A 22,310-nucleotide genomic window follows, 5' to 3' on the forward strand; every position below is an offset into this window, starting at 1 on the left:
TCTTTATTTTTGTTTATTTTCTTGGCCGTGCCAGGTCTTAGTCGTGGCACTCGGGATCTTTAGTTGCGGCATGTGGGCTCTAGTTCCCTGACCAGGGATTGAACCCAGGCCCCCTGCATTGGGAGTGCAGCATCTTAGCTACTGGACCACCAGGGAAGTCCCTGGAGTTGAATCTTTACAAAGGCTGGAGTAAGTGAAGCTCTGTCTTTCTTCCCTTTACAGTACTGATAAGCTACTTATGATTTAAATGTGTTTTGAGTAATGTTTCAACATGTCCCTCAATATTAGTTTTTAGATTGGGAGGTTAAGTGACCATATCATTAGTGTGTTTTAAAATTGGCAAAATTTGTCTGAAATGCTCTCATAATAGTTTCTTTAGAATTTAAATTCCTTGAGGGTAGAACTACATCTGTCTCCTTTACCACTGTCATCCTTGGTGCTATGACCTGGCATGAAGCAGGTGCTCAAAAATACAGAAGGAATGAGTGAATGAATGTGCTAAGACCAAGAGTACTTCATAACCATATTATGGTTTTAGCTGTCTAAGCTTTTAAACGTGAATTTGTTCTGAGATGTTATTTGGAGTGTAGCAATTTTTGTGTACACTTAGAAAGTTCAGATTTCGGTTTGTTCTTCATTTGCATTTAAACATTTGAAAGTCCAACTTGCTAAAATGTGTTTCAAACCTGATCCTTGCTAGCCATGAGTAGTATATTCTTTAAAATCTTTGCCAGCCTGGTAAGTGTTTTAACTTTCTTTCTTATTGCTACTGATATCATACCTTTTTTGGTTGTTGGCCTTTCTTCTTTTGTGAGTTTCCTATTCATATCTTTTGCCCATTTTTAAAATGAATCTGTTCCTCACCTTCTTAATTGTTTTTAAGGGCTATTTTTACATGTTGGCATTAATAATCGTTTGTTATGTGTGTTTCAAGTATTTTCATGTTTGATTTTTCAGTTTTCAAATTTAATATTAGCTGTATAAATATTTGTATGGCTCCTGCCTTTGATGTTGTACTTCTAAAGATTTTCCCCACATCAAGATCTGATATGCATATAAATAGATTTCATTCTGTATGGTTGCTGTATCAGAGTAATTCAGGATCATGTAATCTTGCAGTCGTCTGATGCCAGCTTCCCCTCTGGCCATGGGTAGGTTCTGGGGCTGGCAGGCAGGCTGGTCCTAACGCAGGCTTAATAGTGGCTCTGAGCTTTTTTCCCTCTGGGAAGAGAGTAGCGCTTTGGGGCAGAGAAGTTTTCTCTCTCTCTTTTTTTGTTTTGAAGGTTTTGTTTTGTTTTGTTTTGTTTTTTTAATGTGGACCATTGAAAAAGTCTTTATTGAATTTGCTGCCATATTGCTTCTGTTTTATGTTTGGTGTTTTGACTGTAAGGCGTATGACACTTAGCTCCCAGACCAGGGATTGAGCCTGCACCTCCTGCGTTGGAGGGTGAGGTCCTAACCACTGGACTGGAAGGGAAGTCCCAAGAGAGCTTTTCTGTGGATGTCTTGATAGGAGACTGCTCCCTGGCCAGCTGGGTCTCTGTGGTCCCTCAGGGACATTGACTGTGGCTCCTTGGCATGGTGGCATGGTAGCCACTTTGTTCTACCATATTTGAGCACCAATATTTATACACAAAAGAGTTTAAAAGCTGCAGCATCGAAGGGGACTCAGCAGCCAGAAAGAGGAATAACAAGCGGCCCACTGAGAACAGCCATCTCTGTTACAGAACTCTTATACGAAGTTTTCCTCTTGTGTAGAAATAGAACTGCTCTGGAGGAAACAGAAAGAAACTGGAAAACCACAAACTAAGAGTATGTAAGGAGATTCTACTACAGCCCTAAATGGTTTTCCCCAACGAAAAACAAATGAGATTTTCAAAGTAAAAAATCCAGGGGATGAGTTGAAAAATGTCCAAGTGGAGGAAATACCATCTACAACAGTGGAAAACCACAGAGTGTAAATCATGAGGGAAAAGCTGAGGGACTTGGAGAACAGATTTTGGAGGCCTGGTATTCAAACCATGGAAGCAGCAGAAGGAGAAAAGGCCATGGATGGAAAAGAGGCTACAGTGAAACTACTATTGGTAGAATGTTTCCTTGAATAAAGAAAAGGGAAAGAAGAAAAGACTTGAGTCTGAAAGGACTCCCTGGACCGGCAGGACTGATGTAAAAAGACACAAAGAAAAACATACACATATTCTGGTAAAACTCATGACTTCTAAGGGTGATGGTTAAAAATTGCCACCTTATATTATTTAAAATGTCCAGTTTTCAATAAAAATTTGACACACAAAGAAACAGGAAAGTATGGCTCACACACAGGAAAACAACACAGTTAGTAGAAATGTTTTAGGAAGCCAAGTGTTAGACTTTTTTCTTTTTCTTTTTTTTTGGCCATGCTTCGTGGCTTCTGGGATCCTAGTTCCCCTGCCAAGGATCGAACCCGGGTCCTCAGCCCTGAAAGTGCAGAGTCCTAACCAGTATGCCACCAGGGAATCCCCTAGAATTCTTAAACTTTTTTGTTTCTTTTTGGATGATTAAATTTTATGTTTGCTTCCCATTTTATTGATACATAATTAACGTGTCTGTGTGTATATGTGTGTATGCACTCAATAGCTCAGTCATGTCCAACTCTCTGTGACCCTATGGACCGTAGACCACCAGGCTCCTCTGTCCATGGGATTTCCCAGGCAAGAATACTGGGGTAGGTTGCCATTTCGTTCTCCAAGGGATCTTTCCAACCCAGGGATCCAACCCTCATCTCCAGCGTCTCCTGCATTGGCCCGCGGATTCTTTACCTCTTGAGTCATCTGGGAAGTCCCATAATTAACATACCATGCTGTATACATTTAAGGTGTACGGCATAAAGATTTGACTTACATGTTGGGTTGGCCAAAAAGTTTATTCGGGTTTCCTGTAAGATGTAATGGAAAACCCCAAATGAACTTTTTTGGTCAACCCAATATATCATAAAATGATGATCACAATAGGTTTAGTGAACATCCATCATCTCCTATAGATACAACATTAAAGAAATAGAAAAAAAATTTTTCCTTGTGATGAGAACGTTTAGGATTTACTCTCTTAACTTTCATATATAATGTACAGCAGTGTTACTTGTATTTAACATCTTGTATATTACACCCCGAGTAATTTATCTTATAGCTGGAAGTTTTAACTGTCTCCATCCAATGGTCCCACATCCCACCTTCTGCCTCTGGTGACCATAAATCTGACTTCTTTTTCTTTGAGTTTGTTTGTTTCTTAGTTTTCCAAGTACAGTTGACCTATGGCACCACATTAGTTCCTTGTGTACAACATAATATTTCAATATTTCTAAACATTTCAAAGTGATCACCGTGATTAAGTCTAGTTGTTCTCTGTCATTGCAAATACTTTAAATTAGAAATATTATAACTGTAACATTTATAATTATATTGTAATTATATTATAATATGTTCAAAACTTTCAGATGGAAGATAAAGTAACTTACAATGGGTTAACAATCAGGCAGATATCAGACTTCTTTTTTCACAGTTCTTGATCTTGCAAAATTCCACCACTTTCTGGAATATATTGAGTGTGTATATGCACACACATTCAGGCACACACACACACACACACACACACATATATATATTAACCTTTACATTTTTTATCCATATGAAATTGATTTTGATGCATTGATTGAAGAAGGAATCTGAGTTTGCCCGTTTTCCTCCTAATTTACCTATTGTCCCAAAGAACTTACTGATTAATCTACCACTTTCCCACAGATATAAAAGGGTATGTTTATAAAATAAAAAAAATAAAAGGCTATGTTCATCTCGTGTTAAATATAAACATTCATATACTTACCGGTTTAACTTAAAGCTTATTATTATATTACTATTAGTTTATCATAAATTATTTGATTATAATTATTTTGCATATATGTTTTAATTTTTATAACATTTTATTTTGATGATTATTTTGCATACATGGGCAATGTTCCTTATATAGTTCAGTTCAGCCGCTCAGTCGTGTCCGACTCTTTGCGAACCCACGAATTGCAGCACACCAGGGCTTCCTGTCCATCACCAACTCCCAGAGTCTACCCAAACCCATGTCCATCGAGTCGGTGATGCCATCCAGCCATCTCATCCTCTGTCGTCCCCTTCTCCTCCTGCCCCCAATCCTTCCCAGCATTAGGGTCTTTTCCAATGAGTCAACTCTTCACATGAGGTGGCCAAAGTCTTGGAGTTTCAGCTTCAACATCAGTCTTTCCAATGAACACCCAGGATTGATCTCTTTTAGGATGGATTGATTGAATCTGCTCGCAGTCCAAGGGACTCTCAAGAGTCTTCTCCAACACCACAGTTCAAAAGCATCAATTCTGCGGCTCTCAGCTTTCTTCACCGTCCAACTCTCACATCCATACATGACCACAGGAAAAACCATAGCCTTGACTAGTCTGACTTTTGTTGGCAAAGTAATGTCTCTGTTTTTAAATATGCTATCTAGGTTGGCCATAACCTTCCTTCCAAGGAGTAAGCGTCTTTTAATTGTGTTAGTTTCTGCCAAACATCAGCATGAATTAGCCACAGGACAGAGGGCTTTTTTGTTTTTAAAGATGGCAGCCATCCTGGTCAAGCCTCTTGGTCCCTGCTTTTCCTACTCTCAGGTGCTGTTTTCCCAAGTAGACTAGCTTCCCTGTTAGCTCAGTTGGTAAAGAATCCACCTGCAATGCAGGAGACCCTGGTTGGATTTCTGGGTCAGGAAGATCCACCAGAGAAGGGATTGGCTACCCACTCCAGTATTCTTGGGATTCCTTGGTGCTCAGCTGGTAAAGAATCTGCCTGCATTGCGACAGACCTAGGTTCTATCTCTGGGTTGGGAAGATCCCCTGGAGAAGGGAAAGGCTACCCACTCCAATATTCCGGCCTAGAGAATTCCATGGACTGTATAGTCCATGGCATAGCAAAGAGTCAGACACGACTGAGCGACTATCACTTTCAGTTTTCATGCTTTTCATAAATGGCTTTTATTGTATTGAGGAAATTTCTATTTTATTGAATTTTTTTTATCTTGAATGGGTTTTGAATTGTGTCAAGTGTTTTTTATGCAGAGTCTTACTTTTAATTCTTACTTGAATGTTGGTAGAATTGAGCTTTGAATCCATTTGGTCCTAAGCTTTTAACTTTGGGGAGGGTTTTTTTTTTTTTTAATTAATATTTGAATCTCCTTATTTGTTACTGGAGTGTTGAGTTTTTCTATTTTTTCTTGTTTTAGTCTTGACAGGGTGTATGTTTCTCAGAATTTTTCTATTTCTTCTAGGTTTTCCAATTTGTAATTGTTCATCAATAATAATGGTCCCTTACGATTATGCTTCTTTACTTCTAAGTTATCTGTTGTAAAGTCGCTTTTCTTTCTGTGTTTATTTCAGTGTCCTCTCTTTCCTTCTTACCTTAGGTAAGGGTTTATTGATATTGTTTTTTCTTTTGAAAAATGCACTTCCAGTTCTTGTGCATGCACACTGGGCATTCTGGCACGCGGGCAGTGTGTTTAGAGGTGTTGCTTAGCAATGATCATTCTGGGATGCAAGATTCCAAACCGTTGAGCTTCCCAGCTGGGACGTTGTGGCGGGACGGCTCTGGCTTACCTGTAGCGCTCGTGTTGGGTTTAGGGGATTGTGAAGAGCCGAGGGGAAGGTGAGGTGTGTTTGGAGCCCGTAGGCTCTGCGATGAAGAAGAGTTGGGATGTCAGGTGTAAGAGGGCAGTGCCGCCCTTCGGCTCCTCTGTCAGCCCTGGGGGAGACAGCATTCCTGAAAGAACCAACTTTGAGCTCGGGTACCACGTCCGAAACAAGGACCTGAGAAAGATCCACAAAGCTGCCAACGTAGGCAACGTAGCCAAAGTGGAGCAGGTTCTGTTTCTCGGAAAGAATGGCCTGAACGACAGGGACAAGCTGGACAGGTAAGTGGGGAGGAAGGGCCTGGCACGGGTCCCTCCTGTGAGTTTCCCCTCTAAGGCTCGCAGACACCTTTGTGGGATCCAGCGCCCCACAGACTTGATAGGCTGCAAAAGCCTTAGCTGGTTTCGGACCCGCTTATAATTCCCCTTATAGAGCACTTTACTGGTCGTTTTAAAGATATTTAACTGAATGTCAGTAATCACAGAACTGAAATAAAACATGAATAACACCTTTTTTTCTTCTTCTTCCTCCTCCTCCTCCTTTTCATTTGTTATTATGCATGCGTTAACATGATGTACTCATAAGTAAGAACTCTCAAGTTCTATAGCCCTCAGGAAATCTTCTGGAATTCCCTGGCTCTCACATTGTTTTTCTCATGTGATTTATGAAAACTCTTCTTCCCGTGGATCGTCCATTGTGGATATTGGCAGTGGACAGATTTTTGATGTTGTCGGCATCTTATTTTTAATCTACACATTTTTATACCATAATGTTATATATTACAGAAAACTGCATAGTGAGAAAAATAATCCCCATGACAGGTCAGCTTCTGGGTTAAAAATTCTTCAGATACAATTCAATATCTGTTTTATATCAGTGTACACTGACGTGTATATGTTCCTTGCTGAAGGACCTTAGAAGACAGCTTTGAAGTAGGAAGCTGACTGTGTCCTTGAATAGGAAGACATTTTCTTAGGATATATGGTCTTTCCATATTTAAACCAAATAAACATATCGTGGTTTTAAAGACCTTGGGTTACACATGCTATCTTTAATTGTTGTGATGAAATTGAAAGTTTTGTATAGTAGACAAAGATTTGCCCTTTTAGATATCAAAGTTTGCTTGATGACATTTTCTATTAGAAAGGATAAATTATGTGTAGATGTTGGAGAAATAACCTGGTAACTATTTAGAGAAAAGTAACTAGATTTTTATCTCACCAAAAAGTTTCAGATGGAGTATAGATCAAAAATTTTAAATATACAGAGTGAGAAAAGTACCAGAAGAAAACACCTATTCCTATTTATACATTTTTTGTGTGCTGACAAAGACATTATTTTCTGGTTCTACTGTTTATTAACCTTTATATTTTGTTAATTGGATGGTAATTGCTTTACCATGTTGTATTGGTTTCTGCTGTACAACATCATAAATCAGTTGTAAGTATACATATATCCCACCCCAGAGACCTTTCTAAGAATGATTTCAAAGGAGGGAATTCTGGAGTTTCCTGGGTTTCGGCACCAAAAGAAAAAAAAATCTGAAAGTTGAATTAGCAACCCCCCAAATTTAAAAATCTCTGTAGATCAAGCTGTCTGTAGGGAAGTCGGATGAGCAGACAGGGCTTGTCTTTCTGGCACTAATAGGAATGTGGCACAGATAAAAATGATTTGTCACTTTCAATTTATTTTAGAATTTTTTGTGAGGATTGGTATCCTGTGACAACTTTCAGCCTTTTCAGAGTCAAGGGAATCTTGGGAATTTCCTGGCAGTCCAGTGGTTAAGACTCACTGCTCTGGGCCCAGGGTTCGATCTCTGGTGAAGGAACTAAAATCCTGCAAGCTACAAGGATATATTGTTCAACATGGGGAATATGGCTAATATTTTATAGTCACTTTAAATGCAGTATGACCTTTAACAATTGTGGATCGCTGTGTTGTGTACCTGTATTATATAATAACACATAACATACATCATCTCTAAAGCAAACTTAGACGAAAACACCTCCTGGTAATTAGACCAACAGGAAAAATGAGAAATGAACAAAGAAAAATGCTACAATTTGCAGTTGTAAAGACTGTGAATTATAAATTATATTCCAAAGTCAGAGACGTTAAAATGTGAGAAAATGAGCCTATTAGAATCATCGAAGTACAGTGTTGTCTCTAATCCTCAAAACATATCTGCAAAGGAGGTGTAATATCCTTTGACTTCATTCAGATGTTGTCCTTGTAAGACCGTAGTAATAGTAGTAAGTATGATAATATAATCTAACAATTACTAGGTGTTATCTGTGCGAGGAACAGTTCTAAACCCTGTGCATGGATCTCATTTAGCATCGCAGCGGTGTCCTGTGAGATAACTACTACTCTCTCTCCATTTTGTTGATGAGGAAATTGAGGCACAAAGAGGCTGAGTGACAGCTAATAAGTGACAGAGTGAAAGTCTAGTTGAGCTGAATCTCAAGGTCTTGCGCATTCTATTCAAGTATTTTGTTCTTTCATTACTGTGTAAGAGGAGCTAAAGTTAATATATGCTGCTCTTTCTCCAGAAGAAGGCAAAATGTTTGTTTTAGAAGGATAGGAATACCATGCTATTGAGTGTTTTCAGTCACATGAACAGTTGTTTGTTTTAAAACAGTTACACTACAATTTTCCTAAAAACTGCTCTTGCTTTTGTAGGACTGCCCTCCACTTGGCCTGTGCCAATGGCCATTCAGCGGTGGTATCTCTCCTCCTGGAGAAAAAATGCCTGCTTAACCTGTGTGATAATGAAAACAAGACAGCGCTGATAAAGGTATGGGGCAGCAAACCATGTCCACGTGAGATGGGTGTGATTTAGCTACTGAGACTAAAAGTGAATTTATCTCATTGAAATATAGCAAACTGGTGAAGCTTGTGGACTGTTTACTTTGAATTCCTAGAATTTACACTCTGTTTCTTGGCACAACACTGACAGGCCGTAGAATGCCAAGAGGAGGAGTGTGCGACTCTTCTGCTGGAGCATGGTGCCGACCCCAATATCACGGACATCTGTGGCAACACCGCTCTGCACTACGCTGTCTTTTGCGAGAATGAATCACTCGCAGCAAAGCTGCTTTCCTACAACGCCAATATAGAAGCCAGGAACGAGGTATAGCTCAACTAACTTTATTTACCAAATGTTTGTGAAGCATTTTTTTAATCTACAAGTGTTTTATTTACAACAGTGGTAAACTGAATAGTGTCCATGAGGCCCTGTTACCATGGAAACAATTCCAAACCCAAGTCAGAGGGCAGGGGTGAAAAAAGTCGGTGCCCCCAGACAGGGCAGAGCTGTCTGCCAGCCACCCTTCAGCCCCAGAAGGAATGTTTATCCCATTAGAACGTGCATGGGAGTGGGTGGTAGGCTCCGAGCCCACAGCAAATGAAGGCCTGTGGGGACTGAAGTGATGTGGGGACGGGCTGTTTACAGGGGCTCAGGGAATGTGCGCCGCTGCGGGTGGGCAGAGGAGGTAGGAGACCGAGTGCCCAGCAGGGGGAGCTGGGAGAGTGCAAGTGGGCCTGGGAGGCAGCAGACCTGGAGCCCGGAGCCCTCCAGGACCCCGGGTTCTGAGATCCGGCTAGGCGGGTCAGGTCATGTTTGACACCCAGCAAGGGCGTTCACTGGAGAAGGCAATGGCACCCCACTCCAGTACTCTTGCCTGGAAAATCCCATGGACGGAGGAGCCTGGTAGGCTACAGTCCGTGGGGTCGCTAAGAGTCGGACACGACTGAGCGACTTCACTTTCACTTTTCACTTTCATGCATTGGAGAAGGAAATGGCAACCCACTCCAGTGTTCTTGCCTGGAGAATCCCAAGGACAGGGGAGCCTGGAAGGCTGCCGTCTATGGGGTTGCACAGAGTCGGACACGACTGAAGCGATTTAGCAGCAGCAGTAGCAGCAGCAAGGGCGTTCACTTGTGCTGGTGACCACTTGGTTCGCCAGGTACACCTTGGGGTCTTCCACGCTCAGCCCCGGGGAGCTGCTCGGCGGGGTTGCAGCTGTGCCTGGGGAGCTGCCCCTCCTGCTCTTTCTTCAGGAAGCAGGTGAAGTCCGGCCCCCGCAGCCCTGCCAGGAACTCCCTCCACTCTCACAGGTGGGCTCAGTTTTCCGTGTTTGGAAGCTCCAGTCTTCCCTGAGTGAAAGTATTTTGAAGGAACCAAATTGTCTACGATTTCACTTTAAATCATGATATTTCTCAAGCATTAGAGAGTAAAGCGTTCCTTTATGTGTTTATGGCCGGTATTTTGTGATAACACTGCACTAGTTAAAGGTAAAACATTTTTGAAATATTTTTCCCCACTTAAGTTTTTTTTTGTAATCAGTCTAAAATAACACCGGAGAAGGCAATGGCAACCCACTCCAGTACTCTTGCCTGGAAAATCCCATGGACGGAGGAGCCTAGTACGCTGCAGTCTGTGGGGTCGCTAGGAGTCCGACACGACTGAGCGACTTCACTTGCACTTTTCACTTTCATGCACTGGAGAAGGAAATGGCAACCCACTCCAGTATTCTTGCCTGGAGAATTCCAGGGAGCCCTGTGGGCTGCTGTCTATGGGGTCGCACAGAGTCGGACACGACTGAAGCAACTTAGCAGCAGCAAAATAACACAGTAAAGCAAAATTTGCCTCAGTAGACTTTGTCTTACAATTCAAATATAACGAAAGCATTTTACAACATAATAGAAATCTTGCTGCTGTTCACAAATTCCCATTTTATGAAAAATGATTTATATAAACGCGGTTTCTCTCTCATTGCCCAAGTCTTAAGAGGGTAAAAGGAAAGGAAAAGGAGCGAGCAATTGAAAAGAGCAAGTCAAGCTGGAATTTTGGCAGTTGGGAAATGCCAAGAAGAGGATTTATTTATTTTAATATTTATTTATTTGGCTGTGCTGGGCTTAGTTTCAGCATGTAGGATCTCGTTTCCTGACCAGGGGTCGAACCCAGACCCCCTTTACTGTGAGCACTGAGACCCAGCCACGGGACCACTTCGGAAGTCCCGAGATTTTGGTTTGTGCTTTTTATTCCCTTCAGTTTATATATTTCTGTGAGGTTCTTTTCAGTTTTCAGGGATAATGGTTATTTTGAAAAAGACTGTTAGTGAATTGTAAACTTACCTATGTGCCAGTTTTAAGAAGACTCTGAGCAAAACAGAGTGGCAGTGAACAGGTGGCGAGTAAGTGGGAATTAAGAGAGAAGAACAAATAATTAACTGATATATTATCCTATTCTGGCGGAACCATCCACTTAGATAAGAGTCTAGACTCTGCTCTCCCATCTAGAATGTCTTGATGGGAAGGAAGTAACGGGTTTATAAATAATGAGATCAGGTTGCCTTTTGGGTTTACTAGTCCCTGTTCTACCACTGTTTACCCAGGAAAATTATAAAAATTGCAGTTTTGATGACTCTTACCTCTTACACTTTTCTTTTTTAGTCAAACCCTCATGTAAGAGAAGGAATTGGCCATGTGAGTAAGAGATGAGACTGGAGTGGTTGCTGCACTAAGTCTCAGCTATATTCTGTTGGTGAACTACAATTATTTGGAAAAACTTATTAAAAAAATTTACAAGCCTAGGCTGTTCCCTGAAGATTTTGACTGAGTAAATCCAGGAACGCTTGGATGTGTGTGTTTAGAACTATTCCATTGAGATTCTGATCCAATCCTTGATGACTAACTATGCAGTGAACACATGTAATTTCTAAATGCACCCTTCACAAAAGAAAGTAGTCTCTAGAAGCGTTGGAGTTTGATCAGTGCTAGCTACTTCCATCAGCTTCCTCCTTTCCAACAATAGTAGCCTGACTTTTTTGCTGCCCCTGTGTTTGAGACATTAAAAGGAGTATCCTTGGCAGTATCTATGGACTTGAATGATAACTCCTTTTCCTTCCAACCACTCATCATTCAGTGACACTCTGAGAGTCTTTAGAGATTTACTCATGGCGAAGTCACTTCGTCTGTAGAGTCTGACCCTTGAAGGATTTTGCACCTTCTCTTATCATCCAGATCATTAGGTCAACAGATGTTCGTTACCAACAGGGTTTTCCTGACTGCAGTCATAGTAACGCATGAGCCTTTTTTGGTGTCAGCTGCAGGACAGACTCTTGCAGTGTGTCTGTTAGAATTGCTGATCCCTGGCATAAGCAGATGAGAGCTTTAAAACCCATGAAGTTAGTACAGAGGGGAATTGTTTTAAGCATTTATTTTCAACGGGCTTAGGAATTCATTATCCATTTGATTCACAATCTAGAAGAATTCTAGAGATAGACTGTATTTTCAAAAGGCAGTGGAAACATTCTTGACTGTGAATTATGAATCTTTTTAAAAGAATTTATGTTTACTTGAATTATGAGTCTTAATAGCCATATTTATTACATATTGGGACCCACTTATTTTGTGAAACATATGATACTAAAGAAAGGAAAGGGTTCACATACAAATATTTGCTTTACACCCACCTGTTGGAAACAGCAAACATAAAACCAAAAGTGGGCCATAGACCAAACATGGCCCTTGGATATGTTTAGTTTACCTACACACATTGAGTCAACATTTCAAATTTAGGAGGCTCATGCGGAAGTCTGCAGTTCAGGCTTCTCCAGGGACCAAATCTGGACCCCCTTGAGCCCATCCTACTGTTTGGTCTGCGTGCAGAGGCCACCCTTTCTGTACGGGACATGTGTTTTCGGGGTTGCCGGTATCACCTGGCTTTTTCACTTACTCAGGTCATTAGCTTTCTGTCCATAAGCATTTGAGTTTCCAATTTTGGATTGATAGTTTATTTTGATAAATATTTGAAGGTTTTAAAGACAGTCTAATTAATCTATAATTGATTTCATATTTTAAAAAATCTCTTAAGAACGGGATTGAATTTTTCAAATTAGAATTTTTAAGTTGATTGTGGTGGTTTCGCACTGAATAATTCTCACAAACACACAGGATTATAAGAGACAGCGCAGGGAGAGCTCGTGGAAGAGCAACTCCCTGAGAAAATGTTGAGCGTGTATTTATTGGTAATTTTATGTTGCAATCTTTAACTAAGAGCAGTAAAGTAAGACAGACACCAGAACTCTAGGATTTTGGAAGCTTCCTCCTGGTGGTCTGGAGGTAATCACATGAGAGTCATCAAGAAGGGTCTTTGAAGATAAAGTGGGGAGGGCGCTCATTCTGCATGCAGTTAGCATCTAGCTAATGCTGACCTGTCAGCCAGAACGTCTAACTTCAGGAAGGGCAGTGGAAAGAGCAAGCAAGGAAGAGAGAATGAGTAAGATTAAATTCCAGAAGACATATCTGAGAAAGCACTAAAACAGGGTTCCCACGGTTGATTTTTTGAAAAAAAAAAAAAAAAGTTTCCTGTTTGCATGTTCATGTAGAGAAGAATATTCCCACTGGAATGTCTGTAAACCTTTTGAGTTTACTCATGGTCATCCTTGGATAGGTTATGCATGCTACAGATAGTATTATATGTTTCTGCCTCAGCATTGTTCCTAAAACACGCAGTTGATACAGCAGCTAAGTGATACCCGCACCCCCTGCATGGGGAGCTCGACTCTTATCCACTGGACCACCAGGGAAGGCCCAGAGGAGGAGCATATTAAAGAGAAAGAAGGTGCACAGGGCGATGAGGAGGAGGGGGCTCTCTTTCATTTACTTTCTGACACTTATTTTTAAGTTCATAGAATCTATTGCACGATTTTAATTTCAGTTTTGAAATAGGTTAACTGTGTGCATTAGAAATGGTATTCCCTGTTTTACAGGATGACCTGACACCACTGTTACTTGGGATACAAGAAAGGAGAGAGCAAATGGTGGAGTTTTTAGTAAAGAAAGAAGCAAATATACATGCGGTTGATAAGATAAAAAGGTACCATTGTTCTTTTTCTTTTTAAACTCTCAGTGCGGTTCTAGGATGGTAATATCAAGATTAAATGAATAAGAGGATTGATTTGTGATCAACACATCATCACTTAGGTAGAAAATCAATTATTCTGACTGGGAATCATGAACAACATATAGCAGGAATATATATATAGCAGGATTCATATTCCTTTGTAATATTGACTGATGTCATATGCAACCTGTTTTTTGTGTGTTTGGTCGATCTTGTAATAGCTGAGGGATTTCAAATTAGTTTTATTAGCTTTATGAAATATGGATTCTGCTTTTTAGTTTACCTCATGACAGTATCAGGTTTCTTAATTCTTTTAAAAGAATTCTTTAACCTCTAAAAAGATGCAGAGTAAACTAAAAGACTTGATTTTGACTTTTGGATAACTCTTTGCTTTAAATTACTTTGTTTGAAGAATGCTGATGTTATTAGGTTGCAAAAGAGTCAGATACAACATAGCGACTAAATAACAACAGCCACAAAAACGTGATTATTACTCACTGTTACCAGATCCTGTGGGCTCATCAGTTTTTCTCCTTTCTCATTTTAGTACGTTTTGATATTTTCATTTTTAATGCAGGTAGAAGGAAGAAAGACAGCTTTGATTGGATAAACAGTTCCTTTAACAAAGACAAGTCAGAGGTGGACGATACAGATGAAAATGATGGGCTTTAGATTCAGACTAGGTTCAATTCCTAGGTTTCCTACCGATTAGGGTTATTTATGATCAGCAAATAAGCTTCCTGATATGAAAGGCAAATAGTAATGCATCTTTCAAAGGTGCCTGTGTTAAGAAAGATTTTATATATAGTATTTCATTTTTAGTGCCTAGCACATGCTTGTCCACATCATTAACTGCCACCATGACTATTTTTATTCCCATTATTATCAATATTCTTGATTTAAGCCTGCAAGTAGCCTCTCCTTAACCCAACCTCTAGCTGACTTTGAAGCTGAATCTATCAGACGAAGGAGGAAATGGGGAATTCATCCCTTAAATAGTCACTTGCCTCAGATAAGTGACCTCAGCATTGTTTCTTGTCCATCAAGGACTTTATTATTGTTTTTAAAAAACATTTATTTATTTATTTGGCTGCATAGGGTCCTAGTTGTGGGAATTCTTAATTGCAGCATATGGGATCAAGTTCTCTGGCCAGGGATGGAACCTAGGCCCCCTGCATTGGGAGCCTGGAGTCTTATCCACTGGCCCACCAGCGAAGTCCCCGTAAGTGCTGCTACCTGGCATCCCAATGGGACAGGAGGCTTTTCCGTCCCTTCATTTTAGCCTTGGAGGTAATTTACAAAGATGAACACTGGAGCCTGTAAATGGTCAGTTCTTCGTGAAAGGGCAAGGGGTTCACTTGGTAAAGCATATCAAATTAACTCTTTAAGTTAATTTAACTTCCTGAGGCTGAAGTCATCTCTCTGTTGTTTTAGAACAGCCCTCATGCTTGCTATCAAGTCTAAATCACCAAATGTCGTCAGACTTCTTCTTCAGCAAGGTGTTGACATCTTTTCGCAAGATATTTTGAGACGGACTGCGGAAGACTTTGCTGCTCTTAGTGGTCTTAATGTGTAAGTGTTCACATTAAAATGCCAGTTCTCACTAAACTGCAGCCAAAAATAATTTTAACTGTTACTTGCTACGTGACCAGTGAGAGTTCCGGTTTGGTGCACGCAGTTTGGAGAATGGTGGTGAGATGTTCCCCCTCAAGAGCTGAAAGCCAAGCAAAGGCCAATTAGTTACTCTTGGCTGTGGGCTCCGGGTGCTTTATCTCAGGACATGCAGACCTTGATCCTTAGAAAGCTTGACATTAGCCGTTTCATTCCAAGTGTGACCTCTCGGTATGGCGTACGAATAGTGTCACAGTTGTGATATTTCTAACTAGTTTGTTGGGTCTTGAAATATTTAGTTGAGCAGCACATCCTGTGTTTTCCCTTGAGGACTTGCCTCTCTATACAGTTCCACTTGAATTTTCCAAGAACCCGGCGGATTCCCTAAGATCAACGAGACAGTCCTCTTCCATAAGTCATTTGGAGGGGAGAAAATAGTTCTTTCTCGTCATTCTGTTGCTTGCATTGATTCTACTGCTGCAGCACTGCTGCTACAGCTGGTCTTGACAGGGTCTGCTTGACAGCTGGATCTGGACTCTGGATGTGGCTCTATAAAGACCTTTAATAAAATCACTTTAAAAGGAAAAAGAGAAAAAGAAACTCATCCTGCAGTGGGCTAACGATTGACCTTTGCTCCCAGGCCGCCTCTTTGGGTCCAGGTTCCCCAGCCTCTAAGGTGATGCACACGTCGACTTCAGAGTGAGAGCTCCTTTGTTGTCATACGTATGCTTGTCCTTCAGTCACTGTTGCAAACCACCAGCACCCAGTTCGGGCAGCTGGGCCTCCTAGCTTCCCTCCTCACTCAGACACCTTGTGCGGAGCCCACATGTAAGCCTAGATCTTCACGATGAGGTGCCGTTGAGGCTCTTATTTATCTTTTCTGCTAGCAGATGTCTGCGGGGACCATTTTAGGCTGTCAGAGAGGGTCAAGTGCTCCTTCAGGGATTGAGCAGACTTCCCTTTCTCCTTTGTATCTAGACTTGAACCTCAAGGCAGCTTTCTGTCCTGTGGGGGCACCTTTTCTTAGGTCACAGGTTCCTTGTCATCCTTTCCAGACTAGTGGGTGCCAGCTTGCCTGAGATTCCCTAATTATGCTTGGCCCCTCATGGGATCTGTTTCCCATAATAATGAAAATCTTCAACAGATTCCTATCTGCCTCCACCTTAAATGTTTACAGAATCTGCCCCATAAGGAACCCATTCAGCAGAAATCCCTAAACCTCAAGTAAAATAGTTCGAATTCAGAGAGGTAAGCCCTGTCTAGAACTTGCCAGTGTCCACTGTAAGAGTAGGGATATGTCTTCCAAGTGAATTGGAGAGGAACATGGAGATTAAATATCATTGTCAGAAAGATCTGCTGGTTCAGAGTTTGAGTAGGTAGAGAAGAAAGAGTAGTGGTCCAGGCCAGGTCTTGACTCAGATTAGTTTTCTGCTCTTGGTGTAATTAGCTGCAGTAGTGGGGGATCATTATGTTCTCTAATGTAGTGAATTCATATGTTATAATAAATTTAGGTAACATTATATAAGAGCTGAGATTCCCTAAGTTACAAACCACAAAGAACAGCTAATCACCAGAATTAATAACAGTTTCATGCAACACTTGAATGTTAAACGTATGAAAAAGCACACATTGGGATTTACTTGGAATTCCAAAGTAGTTACAGCAATAAAGTTGAAGATGAAATTATTCCACTCTTTGACTGTTTCTGCAAGCATTTTGGGGGTATATTATCTCATTAAATCCTATTAATCCTCTTGTGAAATAAGGTAGTAATATCCCAGTTGTGTAGAGGAAGACTTTGAACCATAGAGAAATAACTCCTCCAGGAACAAAGAGCAGTTGGTTATAGAGCTAGGATTTGCAAGCTCGAGAGATTTTTCGTATGCCAAGCTAAATCTAGTTAATTATTGGAGCTGTACTGCCCTGAGTTCAGGACGACTTCATCTTCCTTTTCTTTCTCCTTTCAGTTCAGTCCAGTCTCTCAGTCGTGTTCGACTCTTTGGGAGCCCATGAACCGCAGCACACCAGGCCTCCCTGTCTGTCACCAACTCCCAGAGTTTATCCAAACTCATGTCGATTGAGTCAGTGATGCCATCCAACCATCTTATCCTCTGTCATCCCCTTCTCCTCCTGACTTCAATCTTTCCCAACATCGGGGTCTTTTCTAATGAGTCCACTCTTTGCATCAGGTGGCCAAAATATTGGAGTATCAGCTTCAACATCAGTCCTTCCAATGAACACTCAGGACTGATATCCTTTAGGATGGACTGGTTGGATCTCCTTGCAGTCCAAGGGAGTCTCAAGAATCTTCTCCAACACCACAGTTCAATTCTTCTGCACTCAACTTTCTTTATAGTCCAACTCTCACATCCATACATGACTACTGGAGAAACCATAACCTTGACTAGACAGACCTTTGTTGACAAAGTAATGTCTCTGCTTTTTAATATGCTAAGTTGGTCATAGCTTTCCTTCCACGTAGTAAGCATCTTTTAATTTCTTGGCTGCAATCACCATCTGCAGTGATTTTGGAGCCCAAAAAAACAAAGTCAGTCACTGTTTCCACTGTTTCCCCATCTATTTGCCATGAAGTGATGTGACCGGACACCATGATCTTGGTTTTCTGAATGTTGAACTTTAAGCCAACTTTTCCATTCTCCTCTTTCACTTTCTTCAAGAGGCTCTTTAGTTCTTCTTCACTTTCTGCCGTAAAGGTTGTGTCATCTGCATATCTGAGGTTATTGATATTTCTCCTGGCAATCTTGATTCCAGCTTGTGCTTCATCCAGCCCAACATTTCTCATAATGTACTCTCCATATAAGTTAAATAAGCAGGGTGACAATATACCTTTACTTTCTCCTTTACTACATGCTAAATAAAAGTTTATAGAACTTAGAAACTTGAAATGTATGGGACAATTGAAGTTTTGATATTATCGCTGACATTGTCTGAAATGATCTAAGAATTTGGTAGTTGTTTTTCATATCAGTGTTAAAATATTATTTATCACCTTTTTAATACATAGCTTTCACCAACTGATTTCTGAGTATAAAGAAAAGAGACCTAAAACTTCTCCTGAAAATAGCAACCCAGGTAAGTCATCTGATACCGAATTACTCTTGGTGATTCTACCATAGATAAAGTAGGAATGAGGAAGTTTCAATAATGAAAGAACTAGGAAAAAATTAGTGTAAATTGCATGTGCATTTCATTTTTTAAACTAATTTCTTTATACTCCAGTATTCAGAATTCTTTAAGAAGTTAATTGTAGGTGATTTAACATCAAAGACATTATTGTCTGAAAGGAAATCCATCTATTAAATATGGCCCCTAAAGTTCTATATTAGATCTTTGTGTAAATCAGAAAAAAAGTTTTTAGTATGATGTACATTTCATCTATAGTCATAGTATAGCAGATTGGACTTCTTATGACAGTGAACTTTCATTTTTAGAAATGGTTTGCATTTAGTGAATGAATAGTTAGTAGTTATTGTGCAGTGATCAGTCTCACTAAAATAGTTACCATTACTAAAACTGGGAACTTGAATAATCCCTTCCTGGTAGGATAAGAAATGATAAACAATAACTGCAAAGCTGAGCCAGTGTGCAGCATAGTAGTGAGAGATTATTTCTGAAAGATACCTACCAATAGTACAGAAGGCAGAAAAGCAATGCCTGGCTGAGAACCAGTTATTTTGCCTATTATACCAATCAGATCTAGATTACCAACTTCATTCCTTACAGATCCAGAGAGAGTGAGATAGGTTGACTTCATTAGGACCAGATATTTTCTTCTGTGTGTTGGACAATTGTCATGACAGTATAGTTTTGTAAGAACAAGATGTTCTCTTGCCATCAGTTAAAAGATGATCATAGTAGATATTCAAATAGAACAACTTGGGACTCTGCAGTTTCGAATACAAGCACAAAAATACTTTGCATTAACAAAAACAGCATTAGGTCCAGTGGATGTAGCATCTAGCACATTGTACAGGGTATCCAAGGATACCTTTAACTGAATAGACCTCGATCTAATCAAAGGGGGCTTCCCAGGTAGCTCAGTAGTAAAGAATCCACCCGCCAATGCAGGAGATACAGTTTGATCCCTGTGTCGGGAAGACCCCCTGGAGAAGGAAATGGCAACCCACTCCAGTACTCTTGCCTGGGAAATCCCATGGACGGAAGGGCCTGATGAGCTGTAGTCCATGGGGTCACAAGAGTCAGACACAACTTGGTGACTGAACAACAAAAACATCTATTAAAGAACTGTAGGTTGTTTTAATACACTAGTCAGAGGATATACAGAGATGACAGTTTCTTGGTCTTCAATACGCTCAGAATAGAGTTTTCTCTGGTTAATTTCTGTATTTTTGTAAACAAAATTTTCAGAGAAAACATGCTTATTTTTTGTTCCTTTGTTCACTAAACAGATAACTTTCAAGTGTCTTTTGTGTCCTAAGCGTTGTTCTGATGTCACAGGGTGCAAACATTTACAAATCACTGCCCCTGCCTTCCAGGCTCAGGCTTGCAGTGCTCCTCTCCCCGTGGAGTCACTGCATGTGAGTCATCCCTCCAGCATCAGATCATGACGACCCCTGGGAAATGTCATCCAACAGCACCAGAGTCCGTGGCTCCCTCCATCCTTCCCTCCCTCCCCTTGTTCATCAGCTTAGGACGTGATGATGTGTGCCTTCCAAGCTGAAAATGCATGATTTCTATAAACATTTGCCATATAATGGGGAGGATTGATATAATGATATCCCTCACTAGTACACAGCACTCTTTGGACCATCCTGCTCTGTGTGATGGAAGGAGATAGTCTTAAGAGATTCTTTTTAAACATGCTAGTGTGTGTGTGTGTGTGTGTGTATATGTGTGTGTGTGTGTATATATATATATATATATGGAACTTTTTTCAAAAGTTCAGCTTCTGTGTACCCTACTTCATGCTCACCACTACAGGTCTAGTCCCCATTCTCACCACTGAGTTGAGCCCCTTTCCCTGTTTGCCCTCCCCCAACTGCCTTTCAAGAGATTATCCTTTCTAAACCTGGAATCACATCTTTCATACTTCTCTTGCCTTTGGAAAGAGGGCCAGGAAGAGAAGACTTTTGCTTCCGATGTTTTACCATGCTCTGAAGTTCAGTGCCTGTAGACCAAGCTTCCCTGTGATAGGGCATTTTCATTGTGAACTGAAGACCCAGAGAAGTTGTGTTATGTCCCAGCAAGACACCTGTAGGCTCTGTTCACTGCTCCAGGGAGTGAAAGTCCAGAAATACTGTGCTGTTTAAGTGTGCTATTGTCAGCTTATAGTACTGATTCTATTAATGGTTTAGTATCATTTTCTGTCAGTCTTCTGGAGTTTGGTTAGGATTATGGTCATTGTAAACAGCAGTTCTTTCTTTGTTTTTTTGTTTTGCATTTAATGACTATAAAGGGGAGGAGTGGTTCTTAGGCATTAGTGGCCTATGAGTATAGTACAACCACTGTTCCCTTCCTCTAGTGTGGCCTCCAGGTGCGGTTGGAAAGGAATACTTTTAAACAAAGCATCAGTCTTGAAGTTTTAATATTCTCTATGTTTCTTCCGTTGATTTAAAATGTATCTTGCTTTTTTCTTTAATAGTGGATGAAAGTTCTGAAGAGGACTCTTTAAGGAGGTAGGATTTTATGGATGTTTTAAATTATATGTTTAACTAAGGGAACATGGAAAAGAGAAACTAATGTTTGTTGAGTGTTCTACTCTGGGTTAGACACTGCATTATATGCTTAACATTTGTGACCACATAGAGTCATCACAGTAGCTTTGTAAAGTAGCTGTGTCCTACTTTTACTTAATTAGGCAACTGTGGTTTCAGGAGGTTAGTGAATTGACCCTGGTTAAAATGAGTTGACCTGTGATTTGACAATTGGCCTTCCTGGCTCCCACGTCCATTCCCATGGCCCTCAGCAGAGACTGAGAAGTGCCCATAGAGCATATAAGTTAAAGATATAAATTAGTTCTTTGATTTGTGTCCATTTTAAGTTTCAACATTGTGGGAAAACTCCCTGTGCTCCCTCTTAGAGTAAAGGAGAGAAGTGGTGCCATCTCAATAGGTGGTGTCCCTGCTGACGGACCAAGATTCCCATTTTGGATGGACTCAGATTCGTCTCTGAACCTTGAAGAGACAATGGAGAAGGAAAAGCCTATTCTTCCACTTTGTTTTAAGTCTTAAGTTTATTCCAGTTTGGGCAAACAAGAATTATTTCATCCATCAATTGGATTTTCAGATCAGCTATTAGAACTTCTGGTGAAAACAAATTACTTTTAGGCTCTGCTGATATATTGGCTGTCACTCTCTGTTATGGAAACTAAGAATGAGTGTTAACTAGATATTTCATCGGTTGGGAGAGATGCAAGCAGAAAAACTTTTTTGGAGACTTCCCTGGGGGTGCAGTGGTTAAGATGATTAGTAAGACATCTTCCAATATAGGCAGTGTGGGTTCGATACTCCATCATGGAAGCTAAGATCTCACATGACTCAGTGTCAGACAGCCAAAACATAAAATAGAAGCACCATTGGAACTAATTCAGTAAAGACAAGAAATCTTTAAAAACATTTTTTAAAAAGCTGTTTTAAAACAGGCCAAATTTTATTCATGTCAAGAAGTTCATTTAATATATAGACAAACTTTCACTTGCTTTTTTTTCTTTTGTTCAAGCAAATGAGCTCACTCATTTTTATTGTATGTTTTTGCTTTAAAGGTTTCCCAACAAACCTGGCGTTGATTTAGTGCCTACATCAAACAATGAAGTCTTAAATTTTAAAACCAAGGTAAAGTGTTCTGTTATGAAATTAGTTTTCCTGCTCTGAAATTAGTTTCATGTAGTATTTACTCTTATGATTAGACAGTGGAAGTGACAAATAGATTCAAGGGATTAGATCTGATAAACAGAGTGCCTGAAGAACTATGGATGGAGATTTGTGACATTGTACAGGAGGCAGTGATCAAGATCATCCCCAAGAAAAAGAAAAGCAAAAAGGCAAAATGGTTGTGTGAGGAGGCCTTCCAAATAGCTGAGAAAAGAAGAGAAGCAAAAGGCAAAGGAGAAATGGAAAGATATACCTATTTGAA

General features: G+C 40.3%; 1 protein-coding gene across 16 annotated transcripts in view; it reads left to right on the forward strand.

The window, feature by feature from the left end:
- The window catches only part of LOC145531810 (ankyrin repeat domain-containing protein 26-like), a 278,301-nt gene that overhangs the window by 190,383 nt on the left and 65,608 nt on the right, over window positions 1-22,310 (forward strand). For 14 of the 16 annotated variants that reach the window (XR_014072771.1, XR_014072772.1, XM_081555315.1 and 11 more), the window contains exons 1-8: window positions 5,584-5,955; window positions 8,357-8,471; window positions 8,634-8,807; window positions 13,453-13,559; window positions 15,021-15,158; window positions 18,223-18,290; window positions 20,821-20,854; window positions 21,940-22,009. Coding sequence is in view for 14 of the 16 variants with exons in the window: in XM_081555315.1 (XP_081411441.1) it covers window positions 5,723-5,955; window positions 8,357-8,471; window positions 8,634-8,807; window positions 13,453-13,559; window positions 15,021-15,158; window positions 18,223-18,290; window positions 20,821-20,854; window positions 21,940-22,009 (939 nt within the window). In the remaining 2 variants the exon portion in view is untranslated. Of the gene's footprint in view, window positions 1-5,583; window positions 5,956-8,356; window positions 8,472-8,633; window positions 8,808-13,452; window positions 13,560-15,020; window positions 15,159-18,222; window positions 18,291-20,820; window positions 20,855-21,939; window positions 22,010-22,310 lie in introns of those variants that run through there. The other 2 variants (XM_081555327.1, XM_081555328.1) reach the window with 1 other exon arrangement.

The sequence above is a fragment of the Giraffa tippelskirchi genome, chromosome 13 (assembly GCF_054371585.1).
Source record: "Giraffa tippelskirchi isolate mGirTip1 chromosome 13, T2T-mGirTip1v1.2.pri, whole genome shotgun sequence".
Classification (NCBI taxonomy): Eukaryota; Metazoa; Chordata; class Mammalia; order Artiodactyla; family Giraffidae; genus Giraffa; species Giraffa tippelskirchi.